Here is a 27,497-nt window from a genome sequence, read left to right on the forward strand (position 1 = left end):
CTTGGGCTGCAGATGTTTGAGCACTTACCTAATGGTCACGAGCCGGAGATCATTAATTCACGTTTCCATATGTCAGTCGTTGTTCTCGGCGAAAGAGATACGACAGGCCACCCTACCCAAGTGGAGCATACATTCTGCTGAAGGAGATAGCAAATAAGGCAGATAAGGGAAGAAAGTAGATGTATGATGGGGAGCTTGTCGTGGAGAACAGCAGGAGACAAGGAGGGTACGCAGCAGCTGCACTGGGCTGTGGCCGAGAAGACACCATCAACAGACACATTCACCATGCAGTTGGTTTTCTAGCAGTGGAGTGGGCTTGTGTGGCTTTACTTACCCATTCTTGTAACTCCCAGGGACCAGAGCAAACATTTTGTGGCCACTCCCTGGCAGCAGCAACAGGGAGAGATGCTGGCAGACACAAGACCAAAGTTGTGATCTTGGTCAGAATAGGTGTCGAGTGAAACAATGAAAAAGATGCTAATACCCCCTTACCTGAAAGGGGCAGATTCGGGTTTGATGATACTTTCATATATAATGTTGAATTAAATCCTCTCCAAATCATGGGTGAGAGGTGTTATGATTATCCTTATCTTCTAGAATCTGAGCATCTGTGAGGCAGTATTGGCTTTGGAACAGTGCTCACAGCCCCAGTCTACCAAAGATCAGTCCAATGGGCTGTCTGTTCCCTTAATAGAGAGAGAGGATTCAAATAGAGGGAAATTGCTCCCCACCTCTGTCTCCTTGAGGGACGCTGGTCTTGTCCACCTCTCTAGTACCCCTGTTTCAGACCTCTCCGGATGGGATAAGTTCCTGCCCAAATCCTTTGAAGTAATGTTAAAGGAAGGAAATGTAAAACCTCTCAAGTGTTCTTATTTGTCATGCGGTATGTTGTGTTTTATGTTTCTAAATGACTGCTTGGGAATGACACAAAATTGCTCAAAAATTGGCAGGCTGCTGGGTAAATTGACCTTATTTACAATTTTGAGACAAAATATCAGAAAAGCAAACCCATATTTTATGGGCACTAAATTATGTGAAGGGCAGTTAGAGAGCTCAATATTTGTCATTATGATTAAATTTAAGTGTCTAAAGAATGTTAATATTCTTTAGTTGTTAAATGGACAATAAAATTTGTAAAGCAGCATTTATTGAAAACAGACTTTCATTGGATTTTAAGATTTCATGGTTAAAGAGTTGAGAATCAAAGCCATTTGCTTTATTAAAAATATTAAATTGCTTTTAAACAGCCCTACTGAGAGGTTTTTTCCTATGCAATTTTCTGTGCAAAATTGAGTCTATATATCTTGCTAAACAAAAATAATAATTTTGGAAATAGGATTTTGCTCCTGTGTCTCACTGATTATATTTAAATTAGTTTCAAGTTAAGCCCCCCGGCAGCCTTTTTGTTCCCTTGCTTTTCCTGAACTTCATAGCTCAGTATCTGGGCCTCTGATGACTGGTCTGTTTCTGGGAACCAAGTTTGTAGAATCTAACATTTGAAGAGTTCAAGGATTCATGAGACTCGAGAGATTAGACGGGGATTCAACGGTCCTTTCCTGGAGGTTCTCCTCCTGTGGCCTCCAGGATGGAGTTCCAGGCGCAGCGGCCAGCAGCTGGTTAGGCAGCCGTCAGATGCTTGCAAGGCCAGTCCAGTCCATCAGGTGCTTCTCAGATATGTCAGCAGATTCTGTGGGAAGTGAGGCTAGCATTCACTGTGTGTTTAGTTTGAATTGTCCCCAAGTCCTCCTTTAAAAAAAAAAAAAATTATTTATTTTAGAAGGGAGAGAAAGCATGCACATGCACATGCAGGAGCAGGGTGGGGGCAGAGGGAGAGAGATTCTCAAGCAGACTCCGCCCTGAGCAGAGCCCGATGCAGGGCTCCATCTCACGACCCTGAGATCATGACCTGAGCCAAAACCAAGAGTCAGATGATCAACCGACTGAGCACCCGGGCACCCCCTCCCCAGCCACCCCACAAGTTCTCCTTCTTCCCACTGTCTCCACCCAGGCAGAATGGAAGGATGACCTTAAGAAATTGTTTACCTGTTGGGATGTAGAAGAGAAATGGATATGTCAAGGAACAGGGCAAAACTTAGCTGAGTTAAAAGAACCAGATACCAATGTTGCCAGTACCATAACCACCATAGTATTGTTCCTCACAACAGTCTTGGGCTGCGGTGAGGTGAGGGAGAATGGTTGCAAGCCTGGCTTTGGAGTCAGTTGTGTGTTTGTGTCCCAGACCTCCAGAAACTCTCTGGGTGACTCAGGACGGATTACCTCCCCTCTCAATCTCTGCTCCCTCAAAGGCAAAGCAGAGATAGCTTCTCCTCACCCATGGATTGCTTAAGGATCAATCAAGGCAATTCCTATTTTCATGAGGGCTGTCTGTCCATTTAGATACCAAAATGGCTCTTTGGGAAGCCAATCTTGTTGAAGAATCTATAATAAAAAATAACCAAATTTTGTGCAAATAGAGTCAATTCAGCTTAATTACTAAAATGACTAAGTGACTAAACACACTGCTTTTCCCTTTTTTTATAATGAGAGTCACATACACATTTTATAGGTAAAAAACAGAGATTCAGAAAAACAACATAACTTGCTCAAAAGGCAACGGCAAAGCTGGTCAAGGGCAGCACAGGTCAGCCCAGGATTCTCTCCAGTGTGAAGCACGCTCACCTGCCGTAGCTGGGGGCTGCGTACACACACGGACACACACGTAGGACGCACACATGCACACGTACTCTGATACACACAGACATGCATGTGTGCATTCAAACACACATGAACACAGCGACACACATACCCAGACATGTGTGCACACACACGGACCCACACAACACACATATGGAGACTCACACGTCATCTTATATAGCACGTTATCTTTAGTCATTTGGACCATTGAGCCACAGCTTAAAATATGAGGGCTTTTTTCCTTGAATATTCATTCAGTCTCCGTAAGCCTCCTTCACAGGTCCCCATGGAGAACACCAGCCAGTTCCCTAAAGAATAAAGGAAGCCTTTGTTTGCCTCCTGCATCCGTAGGCTTCTCCTGCCGAGTAATTTGTGTTATTCTTTAATGAAAGTCAACACACGGCCCTCTCTTTTCACTCATCATTTTAGGGACCCAGCACTAAAGGTTTTTCTGAAATTCTTTTACTACTTCTAACATGGAGTTTGCCTACGTGACAGAGTATCTGTTGGCATTCTCACATTGAACACTTCAAAGTGGAAAAAAATAAAAAAATAAAAATAAAAGTCTTTTTGTGATCTTGGTTCTGTCTCTGACCAACTGTAAAAAACCTTGACCAAGTATTTCACCTTCCTGAATTTTCATTTTAACAACGGCAGAATAACAGGGTTGGACAAGGCGGGTTCTAAGATCCCACCTAGGACTGAAGTTTGAGAGTTCTCAGTGGGCCAGTATCGTTCTGCAGGATCCCTGATGAAAGCCTGATTTGAGCACGGACATGCCTACTCTTCCCAACCCCCAGCTTGGTTCCCTTAGGTACTGAGCACCATAGGAGCATATGTTCCACATCTATTTGCCTAGAAGGAAAGGGATGGGAAGATAGTTTTCAAAGTGTAGCCTCAAAAAAATAAAAACTAAGTGAGATGATGCTTCAAAAGTGCCTAATTTTTTTTCCCCTTAATGGGAAATCAGGAATGCCTGCGAAATCCTTCACAGTAGAAGGCCAGACATTCAACACTAGGCCAGACTGACAAAGGCAGCTGGCCTGTTCACACTCACCCTATTTCACGGGAGATCACAGCCAGAGACCGACCCCACACATGATGAGGGTGTGCTCTCCCGAGTCTAGAAAACCCGTGTGGAGGTTGGTTCAGTCTGGGGAATGGATGCTTCTTGTCATCAGCTCATGATCCACGCATGCTATGTGGAGAAGTAAGTGCTATCAATTAAATTGAATTATTTAATAGCAAAAACTGTCAACTCGATGGTGCCCCAGACAATAATTCACTAGAAAATACTGTCAGCCTAAAGACTGACCTGCTCCAGGAGCCAAAATAATAAGTAATAAAAATGGTGACTCTAATGAGGTTCACGGGATTGCCACGTAACCGGGTCTTAGCAGGCATCTTTCCGGCATCTTCTCTGTTACTGAACATCATTACGGAGGAGACACTCTTTCTCACTTAATGTGGTAACCTTGGGTCATTTGAAAATCCCATTTAAGCAGTGAGAAAAAGTGCTTCTGGGTCAGGTTTGGCACAGCCTCAACGTAACTAGAAGACAGGGAAGGAAGGGAGGAAGGAAGGAAGGAAGGGCAAGCAAAGTGGAGGGAGAAGGTGCTAGAAGTTAGTAGGTGTTTTCATTTTGTCGTTTTTTGTGTGACTGTACAGATTTCTAACTATCCTTTATCTAAAAATCATAAGCTGACTTTTCCATTTTATGAACAAGGGTGCTATTTTCATGCTGGTTCAGTAAGTACAACAGCCTTAAAGAAAGTCTGTCAAAGACCTGTGTATGAAATTATGGCTTGCGTTCTGCTCCAATAATGTTCTCATTTATTGACTGTCTTCTACATGGCTAGTGTTCTATTTATATTATTTTTTATCCCTCACAGCTATACCCTAAGGTAAGTTGTTGGTTGTTTTTTTTTGTTTTGTTTTGTTTGGTTTTGTTTCCTGACTTGATAACTCTGAGACCCAGGGTGCTTAAAAGTACATGTTTAGTTAGAGTCACACAACTAGCAAGTGACCAGCTAGAATGGGAAGCCCCATCATTGTGAGTCCATAGCTGGTAAGCTTTTAGTGAAACCTTGGCTGTCCCTCCTACAATCTTAATTCAGGTCCTAAGTGGCCAGATTTCAAAGGCATTAATTCAGGAGAAAGGGACAACACTGGTGAGTCCTTCACTCTCAGCTACACATGGTGAAGTTGAGGGTTTGGAACGGAGTATGAAAGCACTGGACAGATGTGCAGAAGGACCAGAAGGAATGCAAATTGTGGAAAGTAGACAGGATCAGTCAACTGCAAGGTTAATCCCATCATGAGGAACCCAGAAGTGCTTCCAGATTCTTTTCGTGATCTTGGAACTGTATTTGTATCTACTGCTAGAAGTCATGTCAGGTCTTCAGAAACAAAAAGAATCCCTGCCCATCCTTTTTTGTTGTTGCTGAGCTCCTGCTGTTTCCTGGTGGTATGATTAGTTTTCAAGTAGGTCTTTCATGCTCTGGATCACTCACATGTTTGAACTAATAGGAATAGCAAGTATTTTAAACCCTAACAGGAGATGTGAACCACATTGCTATCATCCAACTTGGTTTTTGTTCCTTTTGCTAGTATACAGCTAAAATATTCACCTTCATTGTGCTAGAGAGCACATGTAACATGGGTGACAAAGCATTTCATGTACAAATTATATGCTGGAATCTTCAGCTTCTCTGAAGACTTGAGTTCAAGGTTAGGTCGAAGACCTAACAACTAGTTGGTTAGCTCTAGAGAAGTCCGCTCGCTTCCCATGTGAGATTGGGGGATTGGAACAGGTGACCTTTATCTCTGGAACATGGAAATACTAAAGAGTCCTCTGAAGAACCCTTCATTTTCAGCAATAAATGTCAACTTGCTTTCCCTAGTCCTGCTCCTGGAAATTTAGGGCTCTGACTTTAATCAAGTGGAATTTCTGCCCTACAGTACCTGTTAGATAAATTGGGTAATTACGCCAACTTAGCTAAAGCTCATTTAAGACATCTAATGCTTAAGACACACCGTCTGATGGTCACATTAACTAAATTCAGTAGCTGCTCTTCCTTGCTTTGAAGTAGTTATTAAGAAAGTAAAACTGCTTTAACTTTTTTTCAGAGCCCTTTTCAAAACTGCCTTCACTGGATGATAATTCAGTTACAGTTTTAATTTTTATCTTTAAAATATAATATTTTAAAAAATATTTTTATTTGACAGACAGAGATCGCAAGTAGGCAGAGCAGCAGGCGTGGCGGGCGGGTGGCGGGGGGGCGGGGGGGAAGCAGGATCCCTGCTAGGCAGAGAGCCTGATTCTGGGCTTGATCCCAGGACTCTGAGATCATGACCGGAGCCAAAGGCAAAGGCTTAACCCATTGAGCCACCCAAGTGCCCCTAAAATATAATATTTGAAAACTATAATTTTATCTTTCCTTAGAGCTAGAGTAATTATTCATGATGTCACTCTCTATAAAGAAAACATGATAAATTCCTACTGTAGTTAAAAGTTTTTCCAGCATATTATTTTTATCACTTCTGCAATTAGAAAATCATAAGTATATATGATAGCTTTGGCCATCAGAAAGTTTACTCAATTCTTTTTCCTCAAGTGGTCAGAATTCACTCAATTCAGATGCCTGAAAGTGTCCTTTATTTCTGCTTTTGTCAGACATTTGTGTCCTGCTGGATCTTAAAGTACGTTATGCTCTAGTAGTAGGTACATATCTGCTCAAGTCCTCTAAGAAGTTTAAGAATCTAAATTAAAATCCTTTTTTGTTTTAAATAACAGCAAATCTGTGCTGTTAACCGTGATTCCCCAGCACTTAGGGCAGTGTTAGCAATGACAAGTATTTGTGGGCAAAGAATGAATGAATTTATGTGTCAGTCAATGTTTTTCAATCCACACTTAACTGGATTAAAAGCCTGTTTTCACTATGTCATGCAGCTATGTCTGATCTAGAAGAAAATCTGTATAAATGCATACTCTCACACAGACATATGCCATGTTTCCAAAAAGTTCCAGACATGTGTAATTCACATGTATAACCAATTCATATATAATACATACATATACACTAGCCATATACATACTCAGATGCATGTATTCGTACCGATAAAATACTATTTTTGTATGTGAAAACTGGATCTGCAAATATCTATTGAGCAGTGGCCTTGCCTATCTGTTTTCTTAGTGAAATCTTCCTGGTATTTAGCTGATAATCATGTTGCTAACAGAGAAGGAGGAGAAGCAGAAGGCATGAGGAGGAAAGGATTAGAGTAAGTTACAGAGAGAACACCACTGGGGGCTGTGCTGGTAGGGAGGCAAGGCAACACTAGAGTGTAAACTCTCAATGTGAAAACGTCAGTCGCAGCAGGATACCATATTGATCAGGGAGCTTCAGCTCTGTTTCCAAAGGAAGCAGCCCGCGACACCGGGAGGTGGGAGTACAAAAGGCCAGGAGAACCCAACTATCCTCTTCTGGCCCTTGGATAGGCTTTAGCGGGCATTTCTGAAAAGATTATTGGCTTGTTGAGCTGTTTTCCTCTTAAATTGCTTATTACAAACTCTTGAGGAAAACACAGTCCCGAAGGGCTCCAGGATGATTCAGCCGCTCTTCTTTGTAAGCCTGGAGTAACGTCTGGGATGCGGCTTTTGTGGGGAGAGGCAGCCGCTCAGCTCTGCAAACAATGAGCCCCACCAGATGCAGTAGCCCTTCTGCTGGCATCGCTGCTGTTCCCTGAACACAGTGTCAGCGGCTGCTTACAAATCAGAGCTGGAGGCATGGGGAGGGGGAATGCTTTCTGTCCCCGGGGGATCCCTTTGTATGCTGTTTTCAGTGGTGGTAACATGTTAGCCTAAACCAAAGAGGTGGAAAGAGGAGGAAACACAGCCACCCCCCACTGCACACACACACCCCAAAGGCAGAGGGGAGCCTCCTTCAGAGTGATTTGCAGCATTAATTCTTGCTGTTCACAGTCTGCTCTCTTGATAAAGACCTTGTCATTCTGATTCTTGCAACCAAGAGGCACTTATCTGAACCAACAGGCTTTGACGCAACCCTCCTGACCCCCGATCCCATTCGTTCCCCTGCCTTGCGGTTGCCTGAACACATCTGACTGGGGATTGTGTCTTATGTCCTCTTAGAGCATCTTAGACCAGAATCCAGCGCAGAGCAAAGCAAGAGTTCAGTGATCACCTCTTCCAGCTTCCCCTTATTTTGATAAAGAAACTGAGAACCGGAGAGGGAACGTGTCTGTTCCAAGGCCACACAGGACCTGTTTTAGAATCCTGGGTTCTTCCCACGCTTTACGGCATCGCTCTCATTTTTCTTTTCCAGTTAGCATTTGTAGAACCAGCACCTTAGCAGGTATCCCATCGATGCCTGTCCCCTGATCTCAGCTAAGGACCCCTGAGCAAAGACCAAAACTTTCCTGAGCCAATGACTTAGCAGCACTGATGAGTGAATGGTCTCACCTTTGGTGGACAGTTTCCTGATCACACAAGCCTCACAGCCACCCTGTGCAGTAGGCATTCATGAACCCATTGACAACATGGGGAAACAGAAACTGGGATTCAGACCCCAACCTACATGTTCTGATTCCAAGCTCAATCCTCCTTCCATCTTGTCACAGGTGTGCCTCCCAGAGTTTAATGCCTGTAAACCATAGGCTTATTCTTATTCTTCACATTATGCTCTTGCCTCAGGGCCTTTGCACAAGCTGCCCATCCCTACCCAGCCCCAACGCAAGGAAGGCTTTCCCTCTGTGTGGATTTTCTCACCATTAAGGTCTCAGCTCACAAGTCACCTCTTCAGAGTTTTTCAACCTCCCCCTTGCACGAGCACGCTACTTGACTTCTCTGTCTTCATAGCCCATAGCAGTATCTGAAATCACCGTGTTTGTTCATTTGTTTTACTGGATTTCTGTCTATCTCTCCTGGACAGAATGGAAGTTCTATGGAGTATTAGCTGTCTGCATTTCCAATGCCTAGAACTGTGCCCGACAAATAAATTATTACTAAATATTCACTGAAAAAAAATAAATGGTACAAATAAAGCCATTCTTCCAACCACTCCACTCCCTTTAAAGATTTATGGCAGATACTGGTCCAGGTGAGGGGTTCAGCCTAGGCTTGCAGTACAAAACAGTGGCTTCAAATATTTTTAGACTTCCGACCTATAAACTTAATAACATTGTTGCATGCTTTAACCAGCTAAGAAAAATAGACCGTAAACATACAGATGATGAGAGTGAAAGAGACAGTTTTATGATGATTTGTATGGAAGAAAACCATCCCAACAGCTCCATTTGAGGTTATTGTTTATGAGAGATGCAAAAGCTACTGGCAGACGGACTTGATGGTCAACCGTCTACAGTAGCCAACCTGCCCCCTAAGAAAAGTGTACATGAGCCATGAGGGAACGGAGATGCTCTGTATGAACGAGCTAATCCTCTGTCCAAAGCAGACTGTACTACATATCGGCACATAACCTCTCTTAAAAAGCTCATTTATCTTTTCATCAGCACTGAGGAGTTAGTAATGGCTCCCCTCAGTTTCCAGGAGACAAAGCACACAGAGAATCTGTGAAGTGTCCAAGAACATGGAAATCGCTGAGGTCCCTTTGTTGTCAGCGGCGGCCTCTTTACTAGGGGCGGAAATCAAAACAGAGAGAAGGGAACCCAGGTGGGCATATGAGGGATGCTGTGTCCCTGCAATCGCTCCGGATTGTGGAAACCAAAGCCACGATTAAAATCTTAAAGACTCAACTAACACTGCCACTTGGCCAGTACATCAACTCACAAACGTCACGGTCAGAACAAAGTCTCATCAAGAGATCCTGAGGCCAGGAAGGCAGGCAAGGAGCAGGGGTACTGGGGGTGGGGAGCAGCTGGACTCCTTTTGTAGGCTCTGCAGAGAGATAGACGTTAGCCACCAGGATGAAAAGGATCCCACTTCTCAACGGGGCCAATATAAACCACCCATAAAGGATTTTGCCAAAGATGAAAGGAAAATCAGACTCCTGAGAAAGCAGAAACTAGAGCCATCCATTCATTCCCTGAAAGAGCATTCAGTGTTTTGCACGTGATCTACGCAGGGGAGCCTGGGTCCTTCAGTCGGTTAGGCGTCCGACTCTTGATTTCGGCTCAGGTCATGATCTCAGGGTCATGATCTCAGAGTTGAGGGATTGAGCCCCACATGGGGCTCCACAGTCAGAGGGCTGTCTTCTGGAGATCCTCTCTCTCCCTCTCTCTCTGCCCCTCCCTTACGCATGCGCTCTCTTGCTAAAATAAACACACCTTTTATAAAAATGATATATGCAGAGGATTATTTTAAGAAGGATCATTATTGGGGGCACCTGGATGGCACAGTCACTTGAGCATCTGACTCAGCTTATGATCTCAGGGTTGAGAGATCGAGCCCCGAAATTTGGCTCCATGCTCTCAGCATTGGGTCTGCTTGATATTCTCTCTCTTCCTTTGCCCCTCCACCCCCCACCACACACGTTTTCTGTCTCTCTCTTTCTCAAAAAAAAAAAGGTGGGGGGTGGTTATTTTCTAATTAAACTTTTCATAAAACAATGCCAAATGAGCTTAGATTTTTATCAGAACAGATTTCTGCTGGACAAACCACAGAGAATTTTTTCCTCTGGCAACAGTGGGTCAAGTAATTTTAGCGAAGTGGTGGGAAGAGTTTTAGCTCTCATAAGCACATCACTTAAACTCTTCGAGACTTGGTTTCACTTTTAAAATGGAGAAAGTAATACCTACTTGAGCGGGTTGTTGGAGGATGGAGATTAGGTGGGATGTATATATTTACCCACGTGCATGAAGGTAGGCACTCGGAAAGGGAACCTGACCTCTTAGCTTAATCACAGCAGCATCTTACGGGAATCTGGATGGGTCCCTGTGCTGCTCTGCATGTGGGGCAGGTTTTGGTACACATCTAACCTTATATAAATTTCAGCGTTTTCCTAGAACATAACATTGAGCTGTTTGTTGAAAATTACAGGGTTATTGCTGCCCAAACAGTTCCTCCAAAGCTCCACTGCCTACACTCTAGGAGGCTAATTCAGACGCAGCTGCTGATATTTACAAAGTGTTATCAGAGCCCTCCGGCCGATCTTAGAACCTGGTGTGCTCACAAACCACCCACTGTAACTAAACCAACAAAACTAGCAGGAGGCATCTAGACTTGCTGAGTGTCAGTTCTTGTCCAAAGTTTATTCCTTAGGTGCTCACGTCTGTGGGGAGCCTGCTTCCCTACTGCAGGAGCCTGGAATTCTTGTTAATCCTACAACCAATAATGGGTAAGAGTACACTGAATTTCAAGGTATTTAGCCTGATATGGAGTTATTTTACAAAAACAAAGCTTGGGGCAAAACCACATGAAATCCTAGTTACGTGAACCTAGGATCATTTAGGAACACTCAGTTCACGTAGAGGAACTCTTTAAGCAGAGAAGGAGGCAAGCTACACTGTCGGTTTTCAGCTTTAAACTGATTCGTTTTGCTAGAATCAAACTTACATGGAACAGGAACTCCTTCGTGGGTTGTTTTTCAATTTTGACACTGGCCACATTTGCTGAGAAATATTTCTGACACGTTAGATATCTCTTGGGTCAACCATCCTAACAAGGTCCGTAACGGCCTGAGCTGGTGAGGATTCTGTTCATTCATCTGTTTCAGACAAGGTGAGGTGTTATTCACAGAGAGTGAATCGCCTTCTTCTGTCCCTTCTCTCACTGTCGTGTATCCCAGGCCCCTAGTCCCCCAACATATGGACTGAAACCAGCACTGATCCTATAGAGCAGAGCAGCCCATACCTGTCTCTGGCTTGGAACTGGGGATGGGGATGATTAACAAGGTCTATGTAGGTGTCCTCTCCCTCCCAGAGCAGGCCAGCAGTCCAAGTCACAAATCTACAGCAATCTTGAGCTCACATTTCGTGCATAGTGGTGTTGCTATCCAATGCATTTATTTACCTTGGGACATAGAATTAGAGACCAGTCAAGTATCCAGGAGTAAACTACATACACTTAGATGTGGGCATACAGGCACACTGTATTCTAGACTCTGAGTGTCCACACCAATTCACATCCCCACTAGCTGGTGAAGAAGGACCTCTCAGCGTACCCCGAGGCTTGCTCGCAGGCCTCCGCCTGCAGGGACTCGAGCAGTAAGACTAGAGACCAACAGTGAGCCTCACACCCTCCCCAAGGACAACTAGCTTCTCAGGGACTTCTCCACATTCCAAATACATTTCAAAGAAAGCTTTAAGAAGGAAAGTTCTTAGAAAGAGCTGGCATGATATCAATTACTGGTATTCTAATACCAGTTTTACTGTACTGAAGACAGTAAGGAGTCACTTATCTTAAAGAGAATAAGCACAAACTGAACATTGTATGGTTGCGGGGCACCTGGGTGGCACAATTGGTTAAGCATCCTGCTCTTGGTTTCAGCTTAGGTCATGATCTCAGGGTCATGAGATCAAGCCCCACATCAGGCTAGGTGCTCTGTGCAGAGTCTACTTAAGATTCTGTCTCCCTCTCCCTCTGTTCCTCCTGCCCCCCCCAAATAAATAAATAAATCTTAAAAAAAGAAAATTGTGTCCCCAGAAGTCAATTACACTAGTGTAAGAAATGGAAGACAGGAGCTAGAAATGGCATTGAAAGAGTGGTTGATTTACAGGTATAAGTTATAGGTAGGGCTGTTTGTGAGGTGGCTACCAAAAGCCCAATGTGTACATTAATGAAAGGGAATAGTGTCCAGAATGCAAAAGGCAAAAGACCTTCCCCGATGCAGGTGAGTTAGGTGTCTCTTAAAGTTACCCTCAGCACCACACATCATATTCTATGATTCTATGACTTAGCGCTCAGAGGAGCATGGCCAGCCTGATGAAGGAATGTGGAGCAAGGATTGATGTTGAAATGGGAGTATCCAGCTTCAGCTGCCTGGAGGAATGGCATGCAGAGCAAGACTAGACCTTTTCCATTGGCCTCTGGTCCTATGGGGTCTGGGCAAATGAATAGAACCTAACAGCTAGAGCCACTAAAACTTGGGTTGTGAGATCGCGAACTCTCTAATAGCTAAGACTCTGAGGTTTGGCACAGGTGACCATTCGGTAGGCAGATTTTAAAGGAATGCAGAGAGTTGACCTTATCAAGCTCTGAAACCCTCCCAAAGCTTTAAGTCCAAGTATTTTCCAATACCCACATGTTTCATTTGATAAAAGCAAATGCCTGCATTCTTTTCTTCTGTGCTTTGACAATGCACAGATTTAGGAATCTGAGTAAATTGTGTTTTGAGATCTGTCTTGATAATGAATTATCTTGCAATATGGCTGGTGGAAAAATTGCCGATACCATCTACTTTTCACAAGAGAATATATACGTAAGTACTTCCCAACTATTAGGTTACAGGAAAATGTTTACAGCTCTTCTCCAAAATCCAGAACAAGAGGTAAATTCTTGTTTGGGGATGAATCTTTGCATTACTGAATTTAGTGGCAAATAGAAACTGTTATGAGTGGGAAGAGATGAATAAATGTTTTCTCACTAGAAGTAAGATAGAAGCACATAGAAGGGGAAATGGAGAGAAAAGTTTTTAGATCCCTGAGTGAGCAAGACAGGGTTTAACTCAAGCCCTCATGTATCAGATGGGGGAAGAGAGGGAGGGAGAGACACTAGAAAGCAAGAGAACAAAAAATTCAATCAAATCACAATTTGTCATGTTTCCTCTTAAAATGAGGAGGGGTGAATTTGCAGATTGCTAAGGTTTCTTTCATCTTAAACATCTCTAATGCTGTCAGAAGCTTTGAAAGCAAAGAGAAATGGAAATCTACAACTGAAAAGAAGAAATCTTCTGGTAATTACTTTGTATCAGGTTGCCAAAAAAAAAAAAAAAAAAAAAGGCGATAGCTATGGAGGAGAAAGCCCATTCAATCAGGTAAGCTTGTTAATTTGTTTCAAGGCAACAAATCTTTGTGCTCAGAAACTAAAGAGACACAAAATCAAATCAACCCCACTTGGAAAAAAAAAGGAGTAATATTTCATAAAGAAATTAGGCTCAAAACAACATGTGTTGAATGGAGAAAACCAGTGTGGTGATCTAGCTTCACAGTTAACTGATTTGTACATTACATGGGGCTGTTGAGTAACACTTGCTGGGCTCAGATCATATGGATAACAGTGTGACTGGCAGATGTCATTCTATATCCATCTGTCATACTCCTGGAAAGCATCTGATCATTCTCATTATTTCCTTAGTTGGAGGATACTCTTATAAAATAAAAAAAAATGGACTAATCATAGGTAAATACCTAAAAATAATTGAAAGCCAGACCCTTCCTTAGGTTCATAGCAGCATGCTATTCCCCAAACTGCCTTCCTCAATGTAGTTCAGTTTCCCAAATTCTAGAGTGAAGACCTAAAAATAATTGAAAGCCAGACCCTTCCTTAGGTTCATAGCAGCATGCTATTCCCCAAACTGCCTTCCTCAATGTAGTTCAGTTTCCCAAATTCTAGAGTGAAGAGCTAGATATAAACCAGGGTGTTTGATTCAAAAACTACATGGTTGACCTTTGTCAGTTAGAAATGGAAACAAGAACTTGTTCTACTCAAGTAGAGATTGCAAAATGGTCACAACCATGATGCCCTCCATTTGTTTATTCTTTTCTGTGTTTAGTTGGTCCCCAAGGTCTTGAGAAAGATTATATATGGCTGACTCTACCAAAAATGTTTCATATCTAGAAAATAAATTACAAACCAAACATGGTGCATCAGTGTTTTCAAATTCCTAAACAAGGGAACATTTTATCTACATAGCACTAGGCATTAAGAGTATTCTCAAATGCAACTTTGAATCAAGATGTGAATGATGTTATGCTCAACTTGCTTCAACAAGACATCATGTGTAACAAAATGTTCCCTGGGCTGTTAAGCCAAATCCCAACTCAGTCACTTACCAACTCTGATTATTTTAGAAAGTCACATAAACTCTCCGAACTTTAGGTTTTTCCTATGCACAATGGGATTCATAATGCTTACCTTGCAGCATTATTGTAAGGATTAAATAAGATCAGGTATGTGAAAAAGTTTAGTTTAGTGCCTATCGCTTAGGAAACACCCTGTTGTGCTCCCTCCCTCCGTTCCTTTCTCCCTTTCTTTTCTTAAAATCAAGCAGCTTGGGGAAGCAGTGGTGATGATGACTCATTCAAACAGAATATAGATTCTGTGAAATCAGGATACTCAGATCACATTGATTTGCTGCCTGCCTTCTGACAATTAACAGTGATGGACTATGGCACAGATGTCTGTAAGGGGTTCACAGTTTTACAAAAGACTTTCACATGTCCTCTTCCGGTCCTCACAACAGCTCTCTAATGTGGAAGTTAGGAAACTCAGTTGACAGATGAGGAGCTGAGGTTCAGGAAGTTCAAGTCCCGCTCCCAGACAAGCTCTGAGAACTAGAAATTGTGGTAAGTCTTCTGACCTAAGTGTCCACTGCACCCCAGTGGCATCTTTCGCCGACTGTCAAAGCGCTCCCTGAAGGGAAACCCTGAGCACCTCTGCAGGGACACGCACCAACACCTGGTCTACATTAGATGCTCAGTTACCTGCAGGTGTCCAGCCCTGGGTTCCCCTGATCAGTTGTGCTGATGCTGATTTTGTTCTCATGTTCCAGGGTGGGGTCCACCCAAGTTCTGTTAGGTCAGCAGTTGAAGTGATGCATTCTCTTCTGTTTTAATGATTTGGCTACTTTTGTAGTTATATTTAGGAAGTCCAACCTGTCTCAAGGAAACCATTTGAAGGGCCATGGGAAGGATTAATCGAATGCAGCTTGTTATCTTTCCATTAAGGGAATCCATAAAGCTGAAAAGAAGGATTGTGCGATAAGAAGATCCTTCGCTTAGGATCCTATAAAAGGAAACTGCCCCCCCCCAAACTGCCTGCTCCTTTACTAATGCAGAGGAGGGACTTGAAAGTATTACATGGCCTCCAGTAAGCCTGAGCGGGCGCACATACTGGCAGATTACTCTCTTTGCCATCACATAAAAGATGCTCCAGGTGTTTCATTTTTAATTTTCCACTGTTCTTTGCAAGGACCAAACTTTTAAATATAGCCCTGGTGGTGGTGGATGGACATCCTATTTCTTTTTCCCTCTCCAAGACAACGTAATTGTGCATCGTACAGGGCAGTCTGCAGCCATTTTTAATATTTAAAGGGCATCTGAGTTGGAGATTAAAATTTATGAAGAACAGTGTGATCCCAGGGAAGAGGATAGGAAGCCATTTCTACTTTCAAATGTAATAAAACAGATGGACGTCCCATTCCAGACATAAGTGCTACAATATTTCAGATACCTTGTAATGCTGGAAACCTACCGAAGGAAATTTGTCTCTCTGCCCCTTTTTGTGCATGTGTGTGCATGTGCATGTACACGCATGTACGCACGCATATACACACACACACTTATTTTGCATTGCACACATATAGATCATGAAGATAATTCCAGAGGGCAAGATTCAATTTTGTTTCTAAAAGCCTATACTGTAACCTCAGGACCCAGCATGTTGACTAACCAATTAAGTAATAACAAGGAAACACAGTAGAATACTAAGTGGAAGACAATAACGCTAACTACCATGCTCATCATTATCTTGAAATACCCTCACTTGGAAGAGATGATCTAATTATTCCCTTGTGCATCTCTCATGGGAAAGGTGTTATTATTTCCATCTTGAAGACAAATATAATGTCTACTCTCGATTTATAAGTGTCATTTCTTCTGAGAAGCTTCACTATTTGCTTTCTGGCTAATCTTCATACTATGAGTCTCAGCCCAAATTAAGTAATTTTATAGAATTAGAGGCAGAATGATCTGTTTCCATAAGTGGTTAAAATTCAGTGTTTCCCAAATTGTTTTAATCATATACCCTATGTAGTTACAAAATGTCCAAAAATACAGAATATAGGAACTTAGAAGGATCATCTACAAAGTGAATATAGCCATAAAGTCTAGTGCTTTCCCTGAGTTTTTGTAGGGTGTGAGCAACTCTTCCCTCTTTGTGATGCAGAGATAATTTAGCCCATAACATGTGCTTTTATCTAAAATCATCTTTTGTTTTCAGGCAAGATATTAGGAATATGTAACCATATAGCATGGCACTATAGGAAGCAGTGATTAAAAGGGAAGTGGAGGCACATTAAAATTTTAAGGGTTTATTTGAGCAAATATATATTCAAATCAGGCAGAGTCCAGCCTACATGGTTTAGGGACACCGCCGACCGCAGGGAGGGGAAAGGCTTTTGCAGAGGATGCCGAAGTAAAGCAAGGAAATTATTTGATTGGCTGTAGCTTAAGTGCTTGCCTTACTTGGTAAAGCCTGGGTGGCTCTTGGGGTTGGTTGCTCTAAAACTGTGTTTTCTCGGATACAAGTGTATTGACTGAAATTCACATGGCTTCAGTTGTGATTTGCCTTCATAGATCACCCAGGCATCAGAGCCACTTCTGTCGCAGGGCCGCCATCAGCCACTTGAACATGGTCAACAATGCTGTCTTACTCTAGTGAGTCATACACTTCCCTACTAGCTGGCCTGACTTGAGTTCCTTCCTTCCCGAGTCTCCAAAGGTGACTCTGTTCATCTGCTGGGAGCTTCCTCCCAACACTTCGCTGGAGACGGTCCAAAACCTGAAAGGGGAAAACTGTTTTCTCCACAGATCCCCAGAGTTTGCTTGCATAATAATTCTGACCACGTGCTCACGGAAGAGCGAGCCATGGCCTCGTCTCTCTTCCTGTGACATGACCAGTGACAAACGGAGACATTCCTTTTTCGTGTTTTGCAAGAGGCACGGTTTCCTCCAAGGTCCTCTGCCTTAAGGGTTTTCCCAGGAATGATGTGTACCAGATGGCCTCACCACTGAGTACCTCACAGAGAACTCACGTATTTGCTCCTTGCTGGTAATCTCAGGTCACACAGTCAGCTGGAAAGTCTGACAGCCTCACCTGCTGCCAACGGCATCAGTTGGACAAAGGAAAGTAGATCCCTGTTGACAAGGTTTGGGGCCGAGGGGGGAGATGAACAAAGTCCTCGAGGGCTGGGGACGCCTGGGTGGCTCAGTGGGTTAAGCCTCTGCCTTTGGCTCAGGTCATGATCCCAGGGTCCTGGGATCGAGCCCCAAATTGGGCTCTCTACTCAGTGGGGAGCCTGCTTCTCCCTCTCTCTCTCTGCCTGCCTCTCTGCCTACTTGTGATCTCTGTCAAATAAATTTAAAAAAAAAAAAAAAAAAAAAGTCCTTGAGGGATTCTTTCCAAAATGGCACAAAACACGTGAATTTATGTTTGCCACCACTCCGAGAAGAGCTGACATTCAGTATCCCAATTTTAAAATCATGTGAGTGGGGATTATATCCCATTATAAATGAAGTCTCTGTTTTAGAATATTGCTATTGATTTCCTGGTCCCTTTAAGTAGTAAGCTCGGTGCCTTTCTTTATGCACCAATTATATGATGTAATTGGCAGAACTGAGTTGTGTGTACATGTATATATATTATGTAATTAGGCAGTTCTATAAAGTCAGCAGAGGTTCCTGCGTGCATTAATTCATTTAACAAGCCCTTAGCCAGCTTATCCCACATGTTGGAGATGGGACAGAACACTAGGGACACAAAAATGAACGAATTCCTGCCCTTGCTGGGCTCACAGTTAACTGTGAGGAAAGGGTTTGGGTGACTGACTAGTCTAGAGAGAGGTTGTTTCTCAAGAATCACCTATGCCACTTCCCCTCTACTCTAACCCCAGTCCTCCAGTTTCTGATTCAGTATAGCCGGGAATTTGCTTTTCCAACAAGTTCCCTGGTGAGGCTGATACTTCTGGTCCAGGGACCATAGTCTGAAAACCACTGATCTAGTGTCCCAAGTGTCAGAAGGCTAGGTAGGGAAGCTCTAAGGAGGAATTTCCAGCTCTGGTGGGAGGACAAAGGGGCTGTCCGAGGTTTCACAAAGGAAGTGAGTTTTAAAGGATCAGTGGAGAGGGAGAAGGGGGGAGGGATTAGGACATGCCAAACACATTTGGTTCTAAAAGACAAAAGTAGGAGAGAGTACTTATAGTTTGAAAAAAGTGCAGATAATTTCCATTGGCTCAGATGAGTTTTGAGTTTGAAGTAATTGCAAGAGATGAAGCTGAAGACATATGTGGGGCCCAGGGCTATGACTGAGGGCCTGTCGAACACAGTCCTGTAGCTGAGTATTTAACCATGAATCCACAGAGCCTGGCTCCAAGCTGGAACAACCTTGGTTAGGAGAACTCTGTCATCATTCTCTTTTATCAAAAGAGGGTTCTTTCTGACCCTGGCACAGGGCTTCCCAGTCTTTTGGAAGAAATCCTGTTCATGTCCCTAAAATGACAACTTTCACTGGAGAGGATAGGACTGTCGAAAGCATGTGTTGATTGCATATAACCAGAACTGGGTAGGAGCTTAAGTTTCTGCCATTGACCCATCAGCCACAGTGATGGGGTATGTCAGTAGCTTAATGATTAATTGGTTAATTATGACTGACTCTGAGCTTATGATTGAACCCTAAGCTTCAATCACCTCTAATGGCCTCCTGCTTACTCAGAAGGGAGGGATGACGAGGTCTAGGAAGGAGGGAGTTGGAGAAAGGAAGACACCACTGAGCCCGGATTGCGATGGTATGTGCTTCTCCTCCCTCCAGGGGAAGACGACGATGATGACGAATGTGGCGAGGAGAAGCTGCCCTCCTGTTTCGATTACGTGATGCATTTTCTGACCGTGTTCTGGAAGGTCCTCTTCGCCTTCGTGCCCCCTACAGAATACTGGAACGGCTGGGCCTGTTTCATTGTCTCCATCCTCATGATCGGCCTCCTGACGGCGTTCATCGGAGACCTGGCTTCCCACTTCGGATGCACCATCGGCCTGAAAGATTCTGTGACTGCAGTGGTGTTCGTCGCGCTTGGCACTTCGGTACCAGGTAGAGAATACGTTTCGTGTATGATTTCCCCCAGACGTGGCAGCCCATTCACCTTCTTGACCTTTTCTTTCTCATAGTTTCAAGGACTGTGATAACAAACAGGCCTAGAAAAGGCGAGAGCCCAGAGGTATAAATACTGTCCCCGCCAGTAGACTGTCACGGCAGTTTTCAAGGTTAGAAGGCTGGTCAGTTTCATCGTGATGACAGGAAAGCAGTCCCACAGGGACTGCCTAGAGAGCACAGACTGGTTTGACAGCGAGATCGATAGATCAGCTCCCCGTTACAGTTAGCACTTTCAAAAACACAAAATTATGAGTCATCCTTAAGCACAAGATCTGTCTTTTATATAGTTACTAACATTGGGTCATTTCCATGAAACTGTATTGGTTGGGTAACTGAAATAAATACATCCTGAAGACCTGGTACCATATTCTCCTGACCCAAAAGTTAATGTAAATTTTTAAAGTTAATGTAAATTAACTTTTAAAAAGTTTTAAAATTAAATTAACTTTTAAAAGTTAATTTAAAAGTTAAAAAAGTTGAATTTAAAAGTTAAATTAAATTAACTTTTTTTTTCCAATTTATTTATTTTCAGAAAAACAGTATTCATTATTTTTTCACCACACCCAGTGCTCCATGCAAGCCGTGCCCTCTATAATACCCACCACCTGGTACCCCAACCTCCCACCCCCCCGCCACTTCAAACCCCTCAGACTGTTTTTCAGAGTCCACAGTCTCTCATGGTTCACCTCCCCTTCCAATTTACCCAAATTCCCTACTCCTCTCTAACGCCCCTTGTCCTCCATGCTATTTGTTATGCTCCACAAATAAGTGAAACCATATGATAATTGACTCTCTCTGCTTGACTGATTTCACTCAGCATAATCTCTTCCAGTCCCGTCCATGTTGCTACAAAAGTTGGGTATTCATCCTTTCTGATGGAGGCATAATACTCCATAGTGTATATGGACCACATCTTCCTAATTAACTTTTAAAAATTTTAAAAGTTAATGTAAATTAAAAAAATTAAAAATTACTCAAAAGTTAATGTAAATTAAAAAAAAAATAGACGTTCATCAGGACAGAGCAAAAGTAATCCCAGCCAAACCAAGCAGGCCAAGTACACATTTTGTGGATGTCTTTTTGTGCATTCCTTACAAGCTAAAGTCTTCTAATAGTCTACAAGCGTAGTTCATTATATTTGCCCAGACTTCTAAGAAATCATCCTCCCAAACATGAACTTGACAGCAGTAATTTTCAAATTTTGGTGAGCATCAGAATTACCTGGGAACTTGTTAAAAAAAGGACATCTTAACAATCCATAAACATAGTTGTTTTAATTGCATTTATTTAGGATTTTCATTTCTGTCAGTGTTTTATAGTCAGGAATGCTTTGTATCACATCTTTTGATAGATTATTTCTAAGTATTTGAGGACTTTGGGTGCTATTATGATTGTCTATGTTATGTGTCATTTTTTATTTATTTGTTGGAATACAATTAAATTTTATAGATAATCATTGTACCCAGTGACCTTATTAAAGTCACTTGTTAATTAAAAACCCACCATCAACCTTTAGAGTCAGAAGATCTAGAGGAAGGGCCCAGACATGTGTGTTTTAAGCTCACAGGTGATTCTGGTGCACATCAGAGCCTACTGTCACCAAAGTTCTAGTTGACATCCTGACAGACATCCAGGTAACCCTGGCTTTTGGTTTTGATGCTGAAAACAAGTGCACTTTATTTTTTTTTTTTTAAGATTTTATTTATTTATTTGAGAGAGAGAGACAGTGAGAGAGAGCACGAGCGAGGAGAAGGTCAGAGAGCGAAGCAGACTCCCCATGGAGCTGGGAGCCTGATGCGGGACTCGATCCCGGGACTCCAGGATCACGCCCTGAGCCGAAGGCAGTCGTCCAACCAACTGAGCCACCCAGGTGTCCCAACAAGTGCACTTTAAATCACATATTTATCTCTTTGTTGGAATTCACTAGTTGTTCTTCTGCACTCAGATATTTATCACGTCAGTGTCTCTGACCCTTTCTTTGCTTGTAAAATAGGGATAACCATACTGAACTTGCAGAGTCGTGACAAGGACTGGAGAAAACACCTATAAATGATGCATCTAGTAAAGCACTTAAAAAGTAGAAGGAGTTGGATTAAAACAACAGCTTTTGGTATTATTTATGAATTGCTGAGGGTGATCTGACCAGTGTAGATCTGATATTTGATCCTTGAGTAACCAGAAGGAACCTGTCCAGATGTAGAGTGGTGAGCCTCTGCCCGTGGTGTTATCCAACTGATCCACCTCAAGGGTCCTGACAAGGTTCTGGTGTCAGTGAGTTAACGGAGGACTCAGGGGACCTAGGGGGTCCTTGTACGACTGCCTTAGTGAGTAGAACTATGCGAAGTCTTCCAGTTGACTGCTGATCTCTCGACACCAGCTGTTTCTAGCAGTTCCCAATTTTGGTCTTTATTTTGATTTTTTTTTTTTTCTGAAAATACCCAGAAATTTAACAAGCAGGAGGAAAGCCTTAAAATGTTCATATTGAGTTGTTTTGTTTAGATAACATATACACCCAAAGGAACTAAACAAAACAGTTAGCCATCACTCTATTTCAGGTTACCATAGAAATATGTTTTGGAGGCTACTCTCCCTAAGGCTTAAATTACTGTATCAAATGGTACCCAGGTTTGCACACTCTTCTGGCCCTGGGTTTAACCCTTGAGGAGAATATGTGCAAATTATGCTAATAAAAGCAAAATTAGGTCTCTCATCAGAATTACTCAAAATCAACCTACCTCTCCGGAAAGTCAGCCGTTGGTCCTACCAAACGCATCTTTGTTTGCCAAATGATAAAAAAAAAAAGGCTTTTACTACATAAATCCTTGTTTCTAAAAATATACATTTTTAAAAATTCCCTGCTCCTCATCTCAATACCTCAAAACAGACTCCTTTTCTTGTATACTAGTCTTCCAAAGTAGCTCTGTTCCTCTCTTGTATTAAACTCTCTTGAAAAGTGTGGCTGCCATACCATATCGTTAATTTTTTTTTCCTATAAAATGAAATGTGGATTACACTAAACCTTCGTGTACAAACCTCATTTGTTCTGCCACTTAAAACCAGCTCAGAATCCAGGTAGGGGCATCAAGGGGTAAGAAAACCTGTTGGGGGAGAATACAACAGAAACATTAGCTGTCAAAATGGTTTCCCTTCACCGCCATAAACTCTTCCCATTGGGAAACAGATTTCTTTGCTCTGTAACCAAGAGAATTCCTGTAATTTGCTGTGGTGTGAGCTGTGCAGCATGTTTTCCGCACAGTGTAGTCACAGGTGATCTCATAATCATATCTATATAAACAGACACCCCCCCAAAAAAGCTGTGCAGATTGAACAAGATGCTGAACAAACATAATATTTCTGACTTTTTTCTTGAACCCTGATGATTCACAGCAGTGCTTTATTACCTCTCCTGACTCCTCAAAAAAAAAAAAAAAACTATTATTCCCAGATGACAAAGCCCAGTTTCTACAGGTAGAAAAGAGACTAATTCTTTTCACTCACAGCTTACCACTAAAGGGCATTGGTCCTGAGGCTCAGTTTTTTTTTTTTTTTTTTAAATCAAATCTTTAAAAAAAAAAAGAGAGAATGAGAGAGCAAGAGCCTACTTTTCCTGAATCACCCTCTGCAGAACTCCTTGTCTGGAGAAGAGGGGCTTCCTGAATGGTCTTCTTCTACCTTTAAATGTTGGAGTAAGTAGAGTATGGTCTCCAGCTCTCCTCTCTTCCCCATCTGGAAGCCTGGCCCGTCACATCAGTCTTCGTGGCTTAAATGCCACCAACACGCTAATGATTACCAGATGTTTATCCCAGCCTCGTGTTTCTGGAGTTCTAGATTCACATGTTAATTGCCCTCCCTATATTGATGCTGGATGTGTAATGTGGGGCTCCAAATCACCATGCGCAAAGTAGAACTGCTTATTTCCACTACCCACGGCCTTATCCTTCAACCAAACCTGTTCCTTCCAGATCTTGCCTTTTTTCTGGAAAACAGTATCATCATCTAAAACAGTATGATCACACTGATCATCATCATCATCATCATCATCAGTAACATATCAACAGTGTCCTTGATTCCTTTTTCTTCATCCGCACAGTCAAGACATTCATAACTCCTACAGATCTTACCTCTACAGTGCATCTTGACAAGACCCATTTAGCTCTCTCTCCACCACCAAGTCCTGGTAGGCCGTTCTCTTGGATCCCTGCAGAGGCCTCCTCTCTGTCTCCATGCTTCTGCTAAGGATTGTTTTAAGATGCAAATCAGACTGCATTTCTGCCTACAATCTTCTGTGGGCTCCTTACACAGGACAAAGTATCCCCCTGGCTTACAAAGACCTATGTGATTTGGCCCCTGACTGTCTTTCCATTCTGTTTTCCCCCTTCCCCACTGTTCTTGAGCCCCACTGGCTTGTTTACTGTCCTCCATGTCCCAGGTTCACTCCTTTCTCAAGGTTGCACTCACTGTCTAAAATGCCCTTTCCCTTCATTTACACAAGACTGGTTCTTTGTCTTCAAGTATATCTCATCTTAAAAATCACTTCATCAGAGAGACCTTTCCTAACCACCAATGTGAAGCATCTTATATCACCTTCTTTTCTTTTTTTTTTTTTTAAGATTTTATTTATTTATTTGACAGACAGAGATCACAAGTAGGCAGAGAGGCAGGCAGAGAGAGGAGGAAGCAGGCTCCCTGCTGAGCAGAGAGCTTGATGCGGGCTCAATCCCAGGACCCTGGGATCATGACCTGAGCTGAAGGCAGAGGCTTTAACCTACTGAGCCACCCATATGCCCCATCACCTTATTTTCTATAGAGTCTTTATTACTCTCTGGACATTGCATTTGGTTTTGAATGTTATTGTCTACCTCTCCCCACTGAAATGTAAGCTTCATGGAAAAACCCTGCCCTTTCAATCTCTCATTATCTTTGGCTTCTAAAATCATGCCTAGCAAATACAAAAGTAATGGAATTGTATATGCCCATGTGCTTGTGTGTTTGTGCAGATGTGCTTCGTCTATAAATGAATGCACACATCAGTCATTTACGCATCAGAATGAATTACTTAAATCAGATGGCTTTCTTAACACCTAGAGACAAAAAAGGATTAAAGTTATGATTGAGGGAGATGTGCCGAACATACTTTTGTAGTGTGACTTATTCTTGAGGAATATATCTGGGTAGGTTACTGGGGTAAGAAGGGCATGTGTAACTTCAGAGCATGGAGTCTCCTCCTTCACAATTTGGCTATGCTGGAAAGTGTGATGAGGAGTGAGATAGGTTGTCCCTTCTTCATTCTTTTCTCTGCTATCCTCCCTGCTTTTAAGATCCCGAAATCAGGCCAATACTTTTAAAACTTTTGATACACTCTGTGTAGTGCTAATTAGGCATTTTGCAGTAGCCTGACTGGGGTCCATAACTATCTTACATCAGATTGTTCCTATAGAACACAGGGTCAGAATTCAAGAGAAATTAATCCAACAAGAAATTAATCCAAAAATGGTTAGAACCCAGCCATTTTTGTAGTAGGCTTTATCTGTATCGTACACCTTTTTAGCTTACAATTATTTACTTGGCTAATACTGGGTATATTGGGTCAAGATATCCCAGCTTCTATATCATGTTCAAAACATGATTTTCCTTTCATCGGTTGCTCTACTAGAGTCAAGTAGAAGCAAGCATCCTTCCTTAATTACAGAGAAATCTCTTAGATGTTAAGGAGTTGGGAATATTTTTACTTCACTCAGTTCTGCCTTGCTCTTTCTCCATACATCTTGATAAGGCTTGTGCCTGAATCTTGCCTACTACCCCCTATAATTTCCAATTATGAGTTGTTTACTGCTAGGACCACAACACTTTAAAAATTGGGTATCATAGAGCTGTTTCTTCGCCTCTGGCATTGTTAGATTTTCTGTTCATTTCCAGTGTTTTAAATATCCTTTAAGTTTTGTTAAGTAGGAATTATTTCACTGTAGAAATTTTAAGTCATGAAGAGAAAGAAAATAGATGATTTTAGGCATTTTTTCCCATTCTGTATATAGAAACTTTTGTTAAAAATAAGAGAGAAACTGTGTACTATTTTAAAGTTACATTACTTCCAGATTTCTAACTATCATAGGAAGAATTTGACAAAACCTGGTTATCCTAGCTATTCCCTACATTCTCTTAGCCCAGTATCAATGACAGTAAACTGAGGGGACACAGGGATGGGAGCATTAGAGCTCAATCCAGGAATGCTGGACTTCCAACCATTATTCATTGTATGACTCAAATTGATTTTTTGACTCAGCCCTGGTTTTCTTGCCTGTAAAACAGGCATGTATTAAGCAGAGTTGATGAGAGGATTAAGCACTATGGACCTCAGAGCACTTTGTCAGCTGAAAATTGGTATTAATCCAGGAAATAATTACACTGACATCGACTCTCAAAACGTCAAAAGGAATCGAAACCATCAGAAACGAGAATGAGTAGGATAAGTTTTATGAGCAGAGGTGGAAATTTTAAAATATTTACATCACTCCACCGTGTGCTAGGCATGCGCACTGTATTTACATGATCTGTTATATTATTTAGGTTATATCATTAAGTGATAGGAAGTGATTTTGTCTCCCCCTGAGGTTTACTTATTTAGTTTTTGTTCCTTAAACCCTTCTCCTAAAAATGAGTTTTATTTTTTACCTCTTTAATATTGTACTAGAAAACACTATTTGTTTTGCAGAAAAAAGAATCACTATGGATGGTTAACATGTTTTGGGTTTTAGTTTCCCAACCTATAATAACTCAAAAAATTACAATACTATATCATATACTATATCATTACTAAAAATTGCAATAGTACATTGCAATTTATTATATCTTGCTGCTCTATTTCCAGGAGATCCTAAAGTAACATGTATGGTTTTACACGTTGTATATGGCAATCTGAAGGGATCACCATAATCTAAATGATACTCCTGGGTATATACAGGGTACCACACCCATGGATGTATATAGTGGTGGCCCTGTCTAAAAGTCACTTTATTGCATGAAGAGAATAAGCACCAAAGTCCTTAGTTAACTAGGAAATTAAGGCTCAAGAGAATAAATGATTTGCTCATATCCAGTTCAAGTTTCAATCAATGACAAATCGTGTCTCTATTATAATCTGTACTCGACCACTCTCATTCCACCTTGACTTCGCTTTTTTTAAAGTAAGCATTCTATACATTCTTCCTCACATACCTTATAATTTGGGGAAAATTACTTCTCTCTTTGCTTCCATTTAGTATTTTCCATTTTTAAAGCATACAGCAGGATTATACTCAAGCTCTTTGGGGCCAGGCACTATCATTATTCTCTTTGGCATGGAAAACACCTAGTAGAATACATGCTTCCAAAAATTTCAGAAACGGTAAAGGCCTATTTCTATACCCATAAACAGTTAGCATTTCTTACACATAAAAATTTAAACACTAAGACCATTGGAAGCCCTTTTAAATCGGTTCAGCTCTGACCTAGCTGGCAAAAAAAAAGAAAAAAAAGAAAAATCCAAGGTAATCCGCATGAGCATTGCCATGCATTGCTAATGGAAGTGACCACAAGAGGAGGTCTAGTCATTCTGCACCAAGACCAAGATTCCTATGATACAAGGCTGGCCAGCCACTGGGGTCAGTAGGACCCAAGAAAGACATATTGGGGATGTTCTTCCAGCAGTCATGTTCTGCAAAGACTTACTGACCATTCTGGAAATCAAGCCTAGTCTTCTAAGTCT

The 27,497-nt window shown here is 42.0% G+C and overlaps 1 protein-coding gene across 7 annotated transcripts in view; it reads left to right on the plus strand.

Annotated features, from left to right (window-relative positions):
* Positions 1 to 27,497, plus strand: part of SLC8A1 (solute carrier family 8 member A1) — a 330,601-nt gene that overhangs the window by 281,745 nt on the left and 21,359 nt on the right. For all 7 annotated transcript variants that reach the window (XM_044261685.1, XM_044261688.1, XM_044261682.1 and 4 more), the window contains one exon: positions 19,418 to 19,693. In XM_044261685.1, the coding sequence (XP_044117620.1) occupies positions 19,418 to 19,693 (276 nt within the window). The remainder of the gene's footprint in view (positions 1 to 19,417; positions 19,694 to 27,497) is intronic.

The sequence above is a fragment of the Neovison vison genome, chromosome 8 (genome assembly GCF_020171115.1).
Source record: "Neovison vison isolate M4711 chromosome 8, ASM_NN_V1, whole genome shotgun sequence".
NCBI lineage: Eukaryota > Metazoa > Chordata > Mammalia > Carnivora > Mustelidae > Neogale > Neogale vison.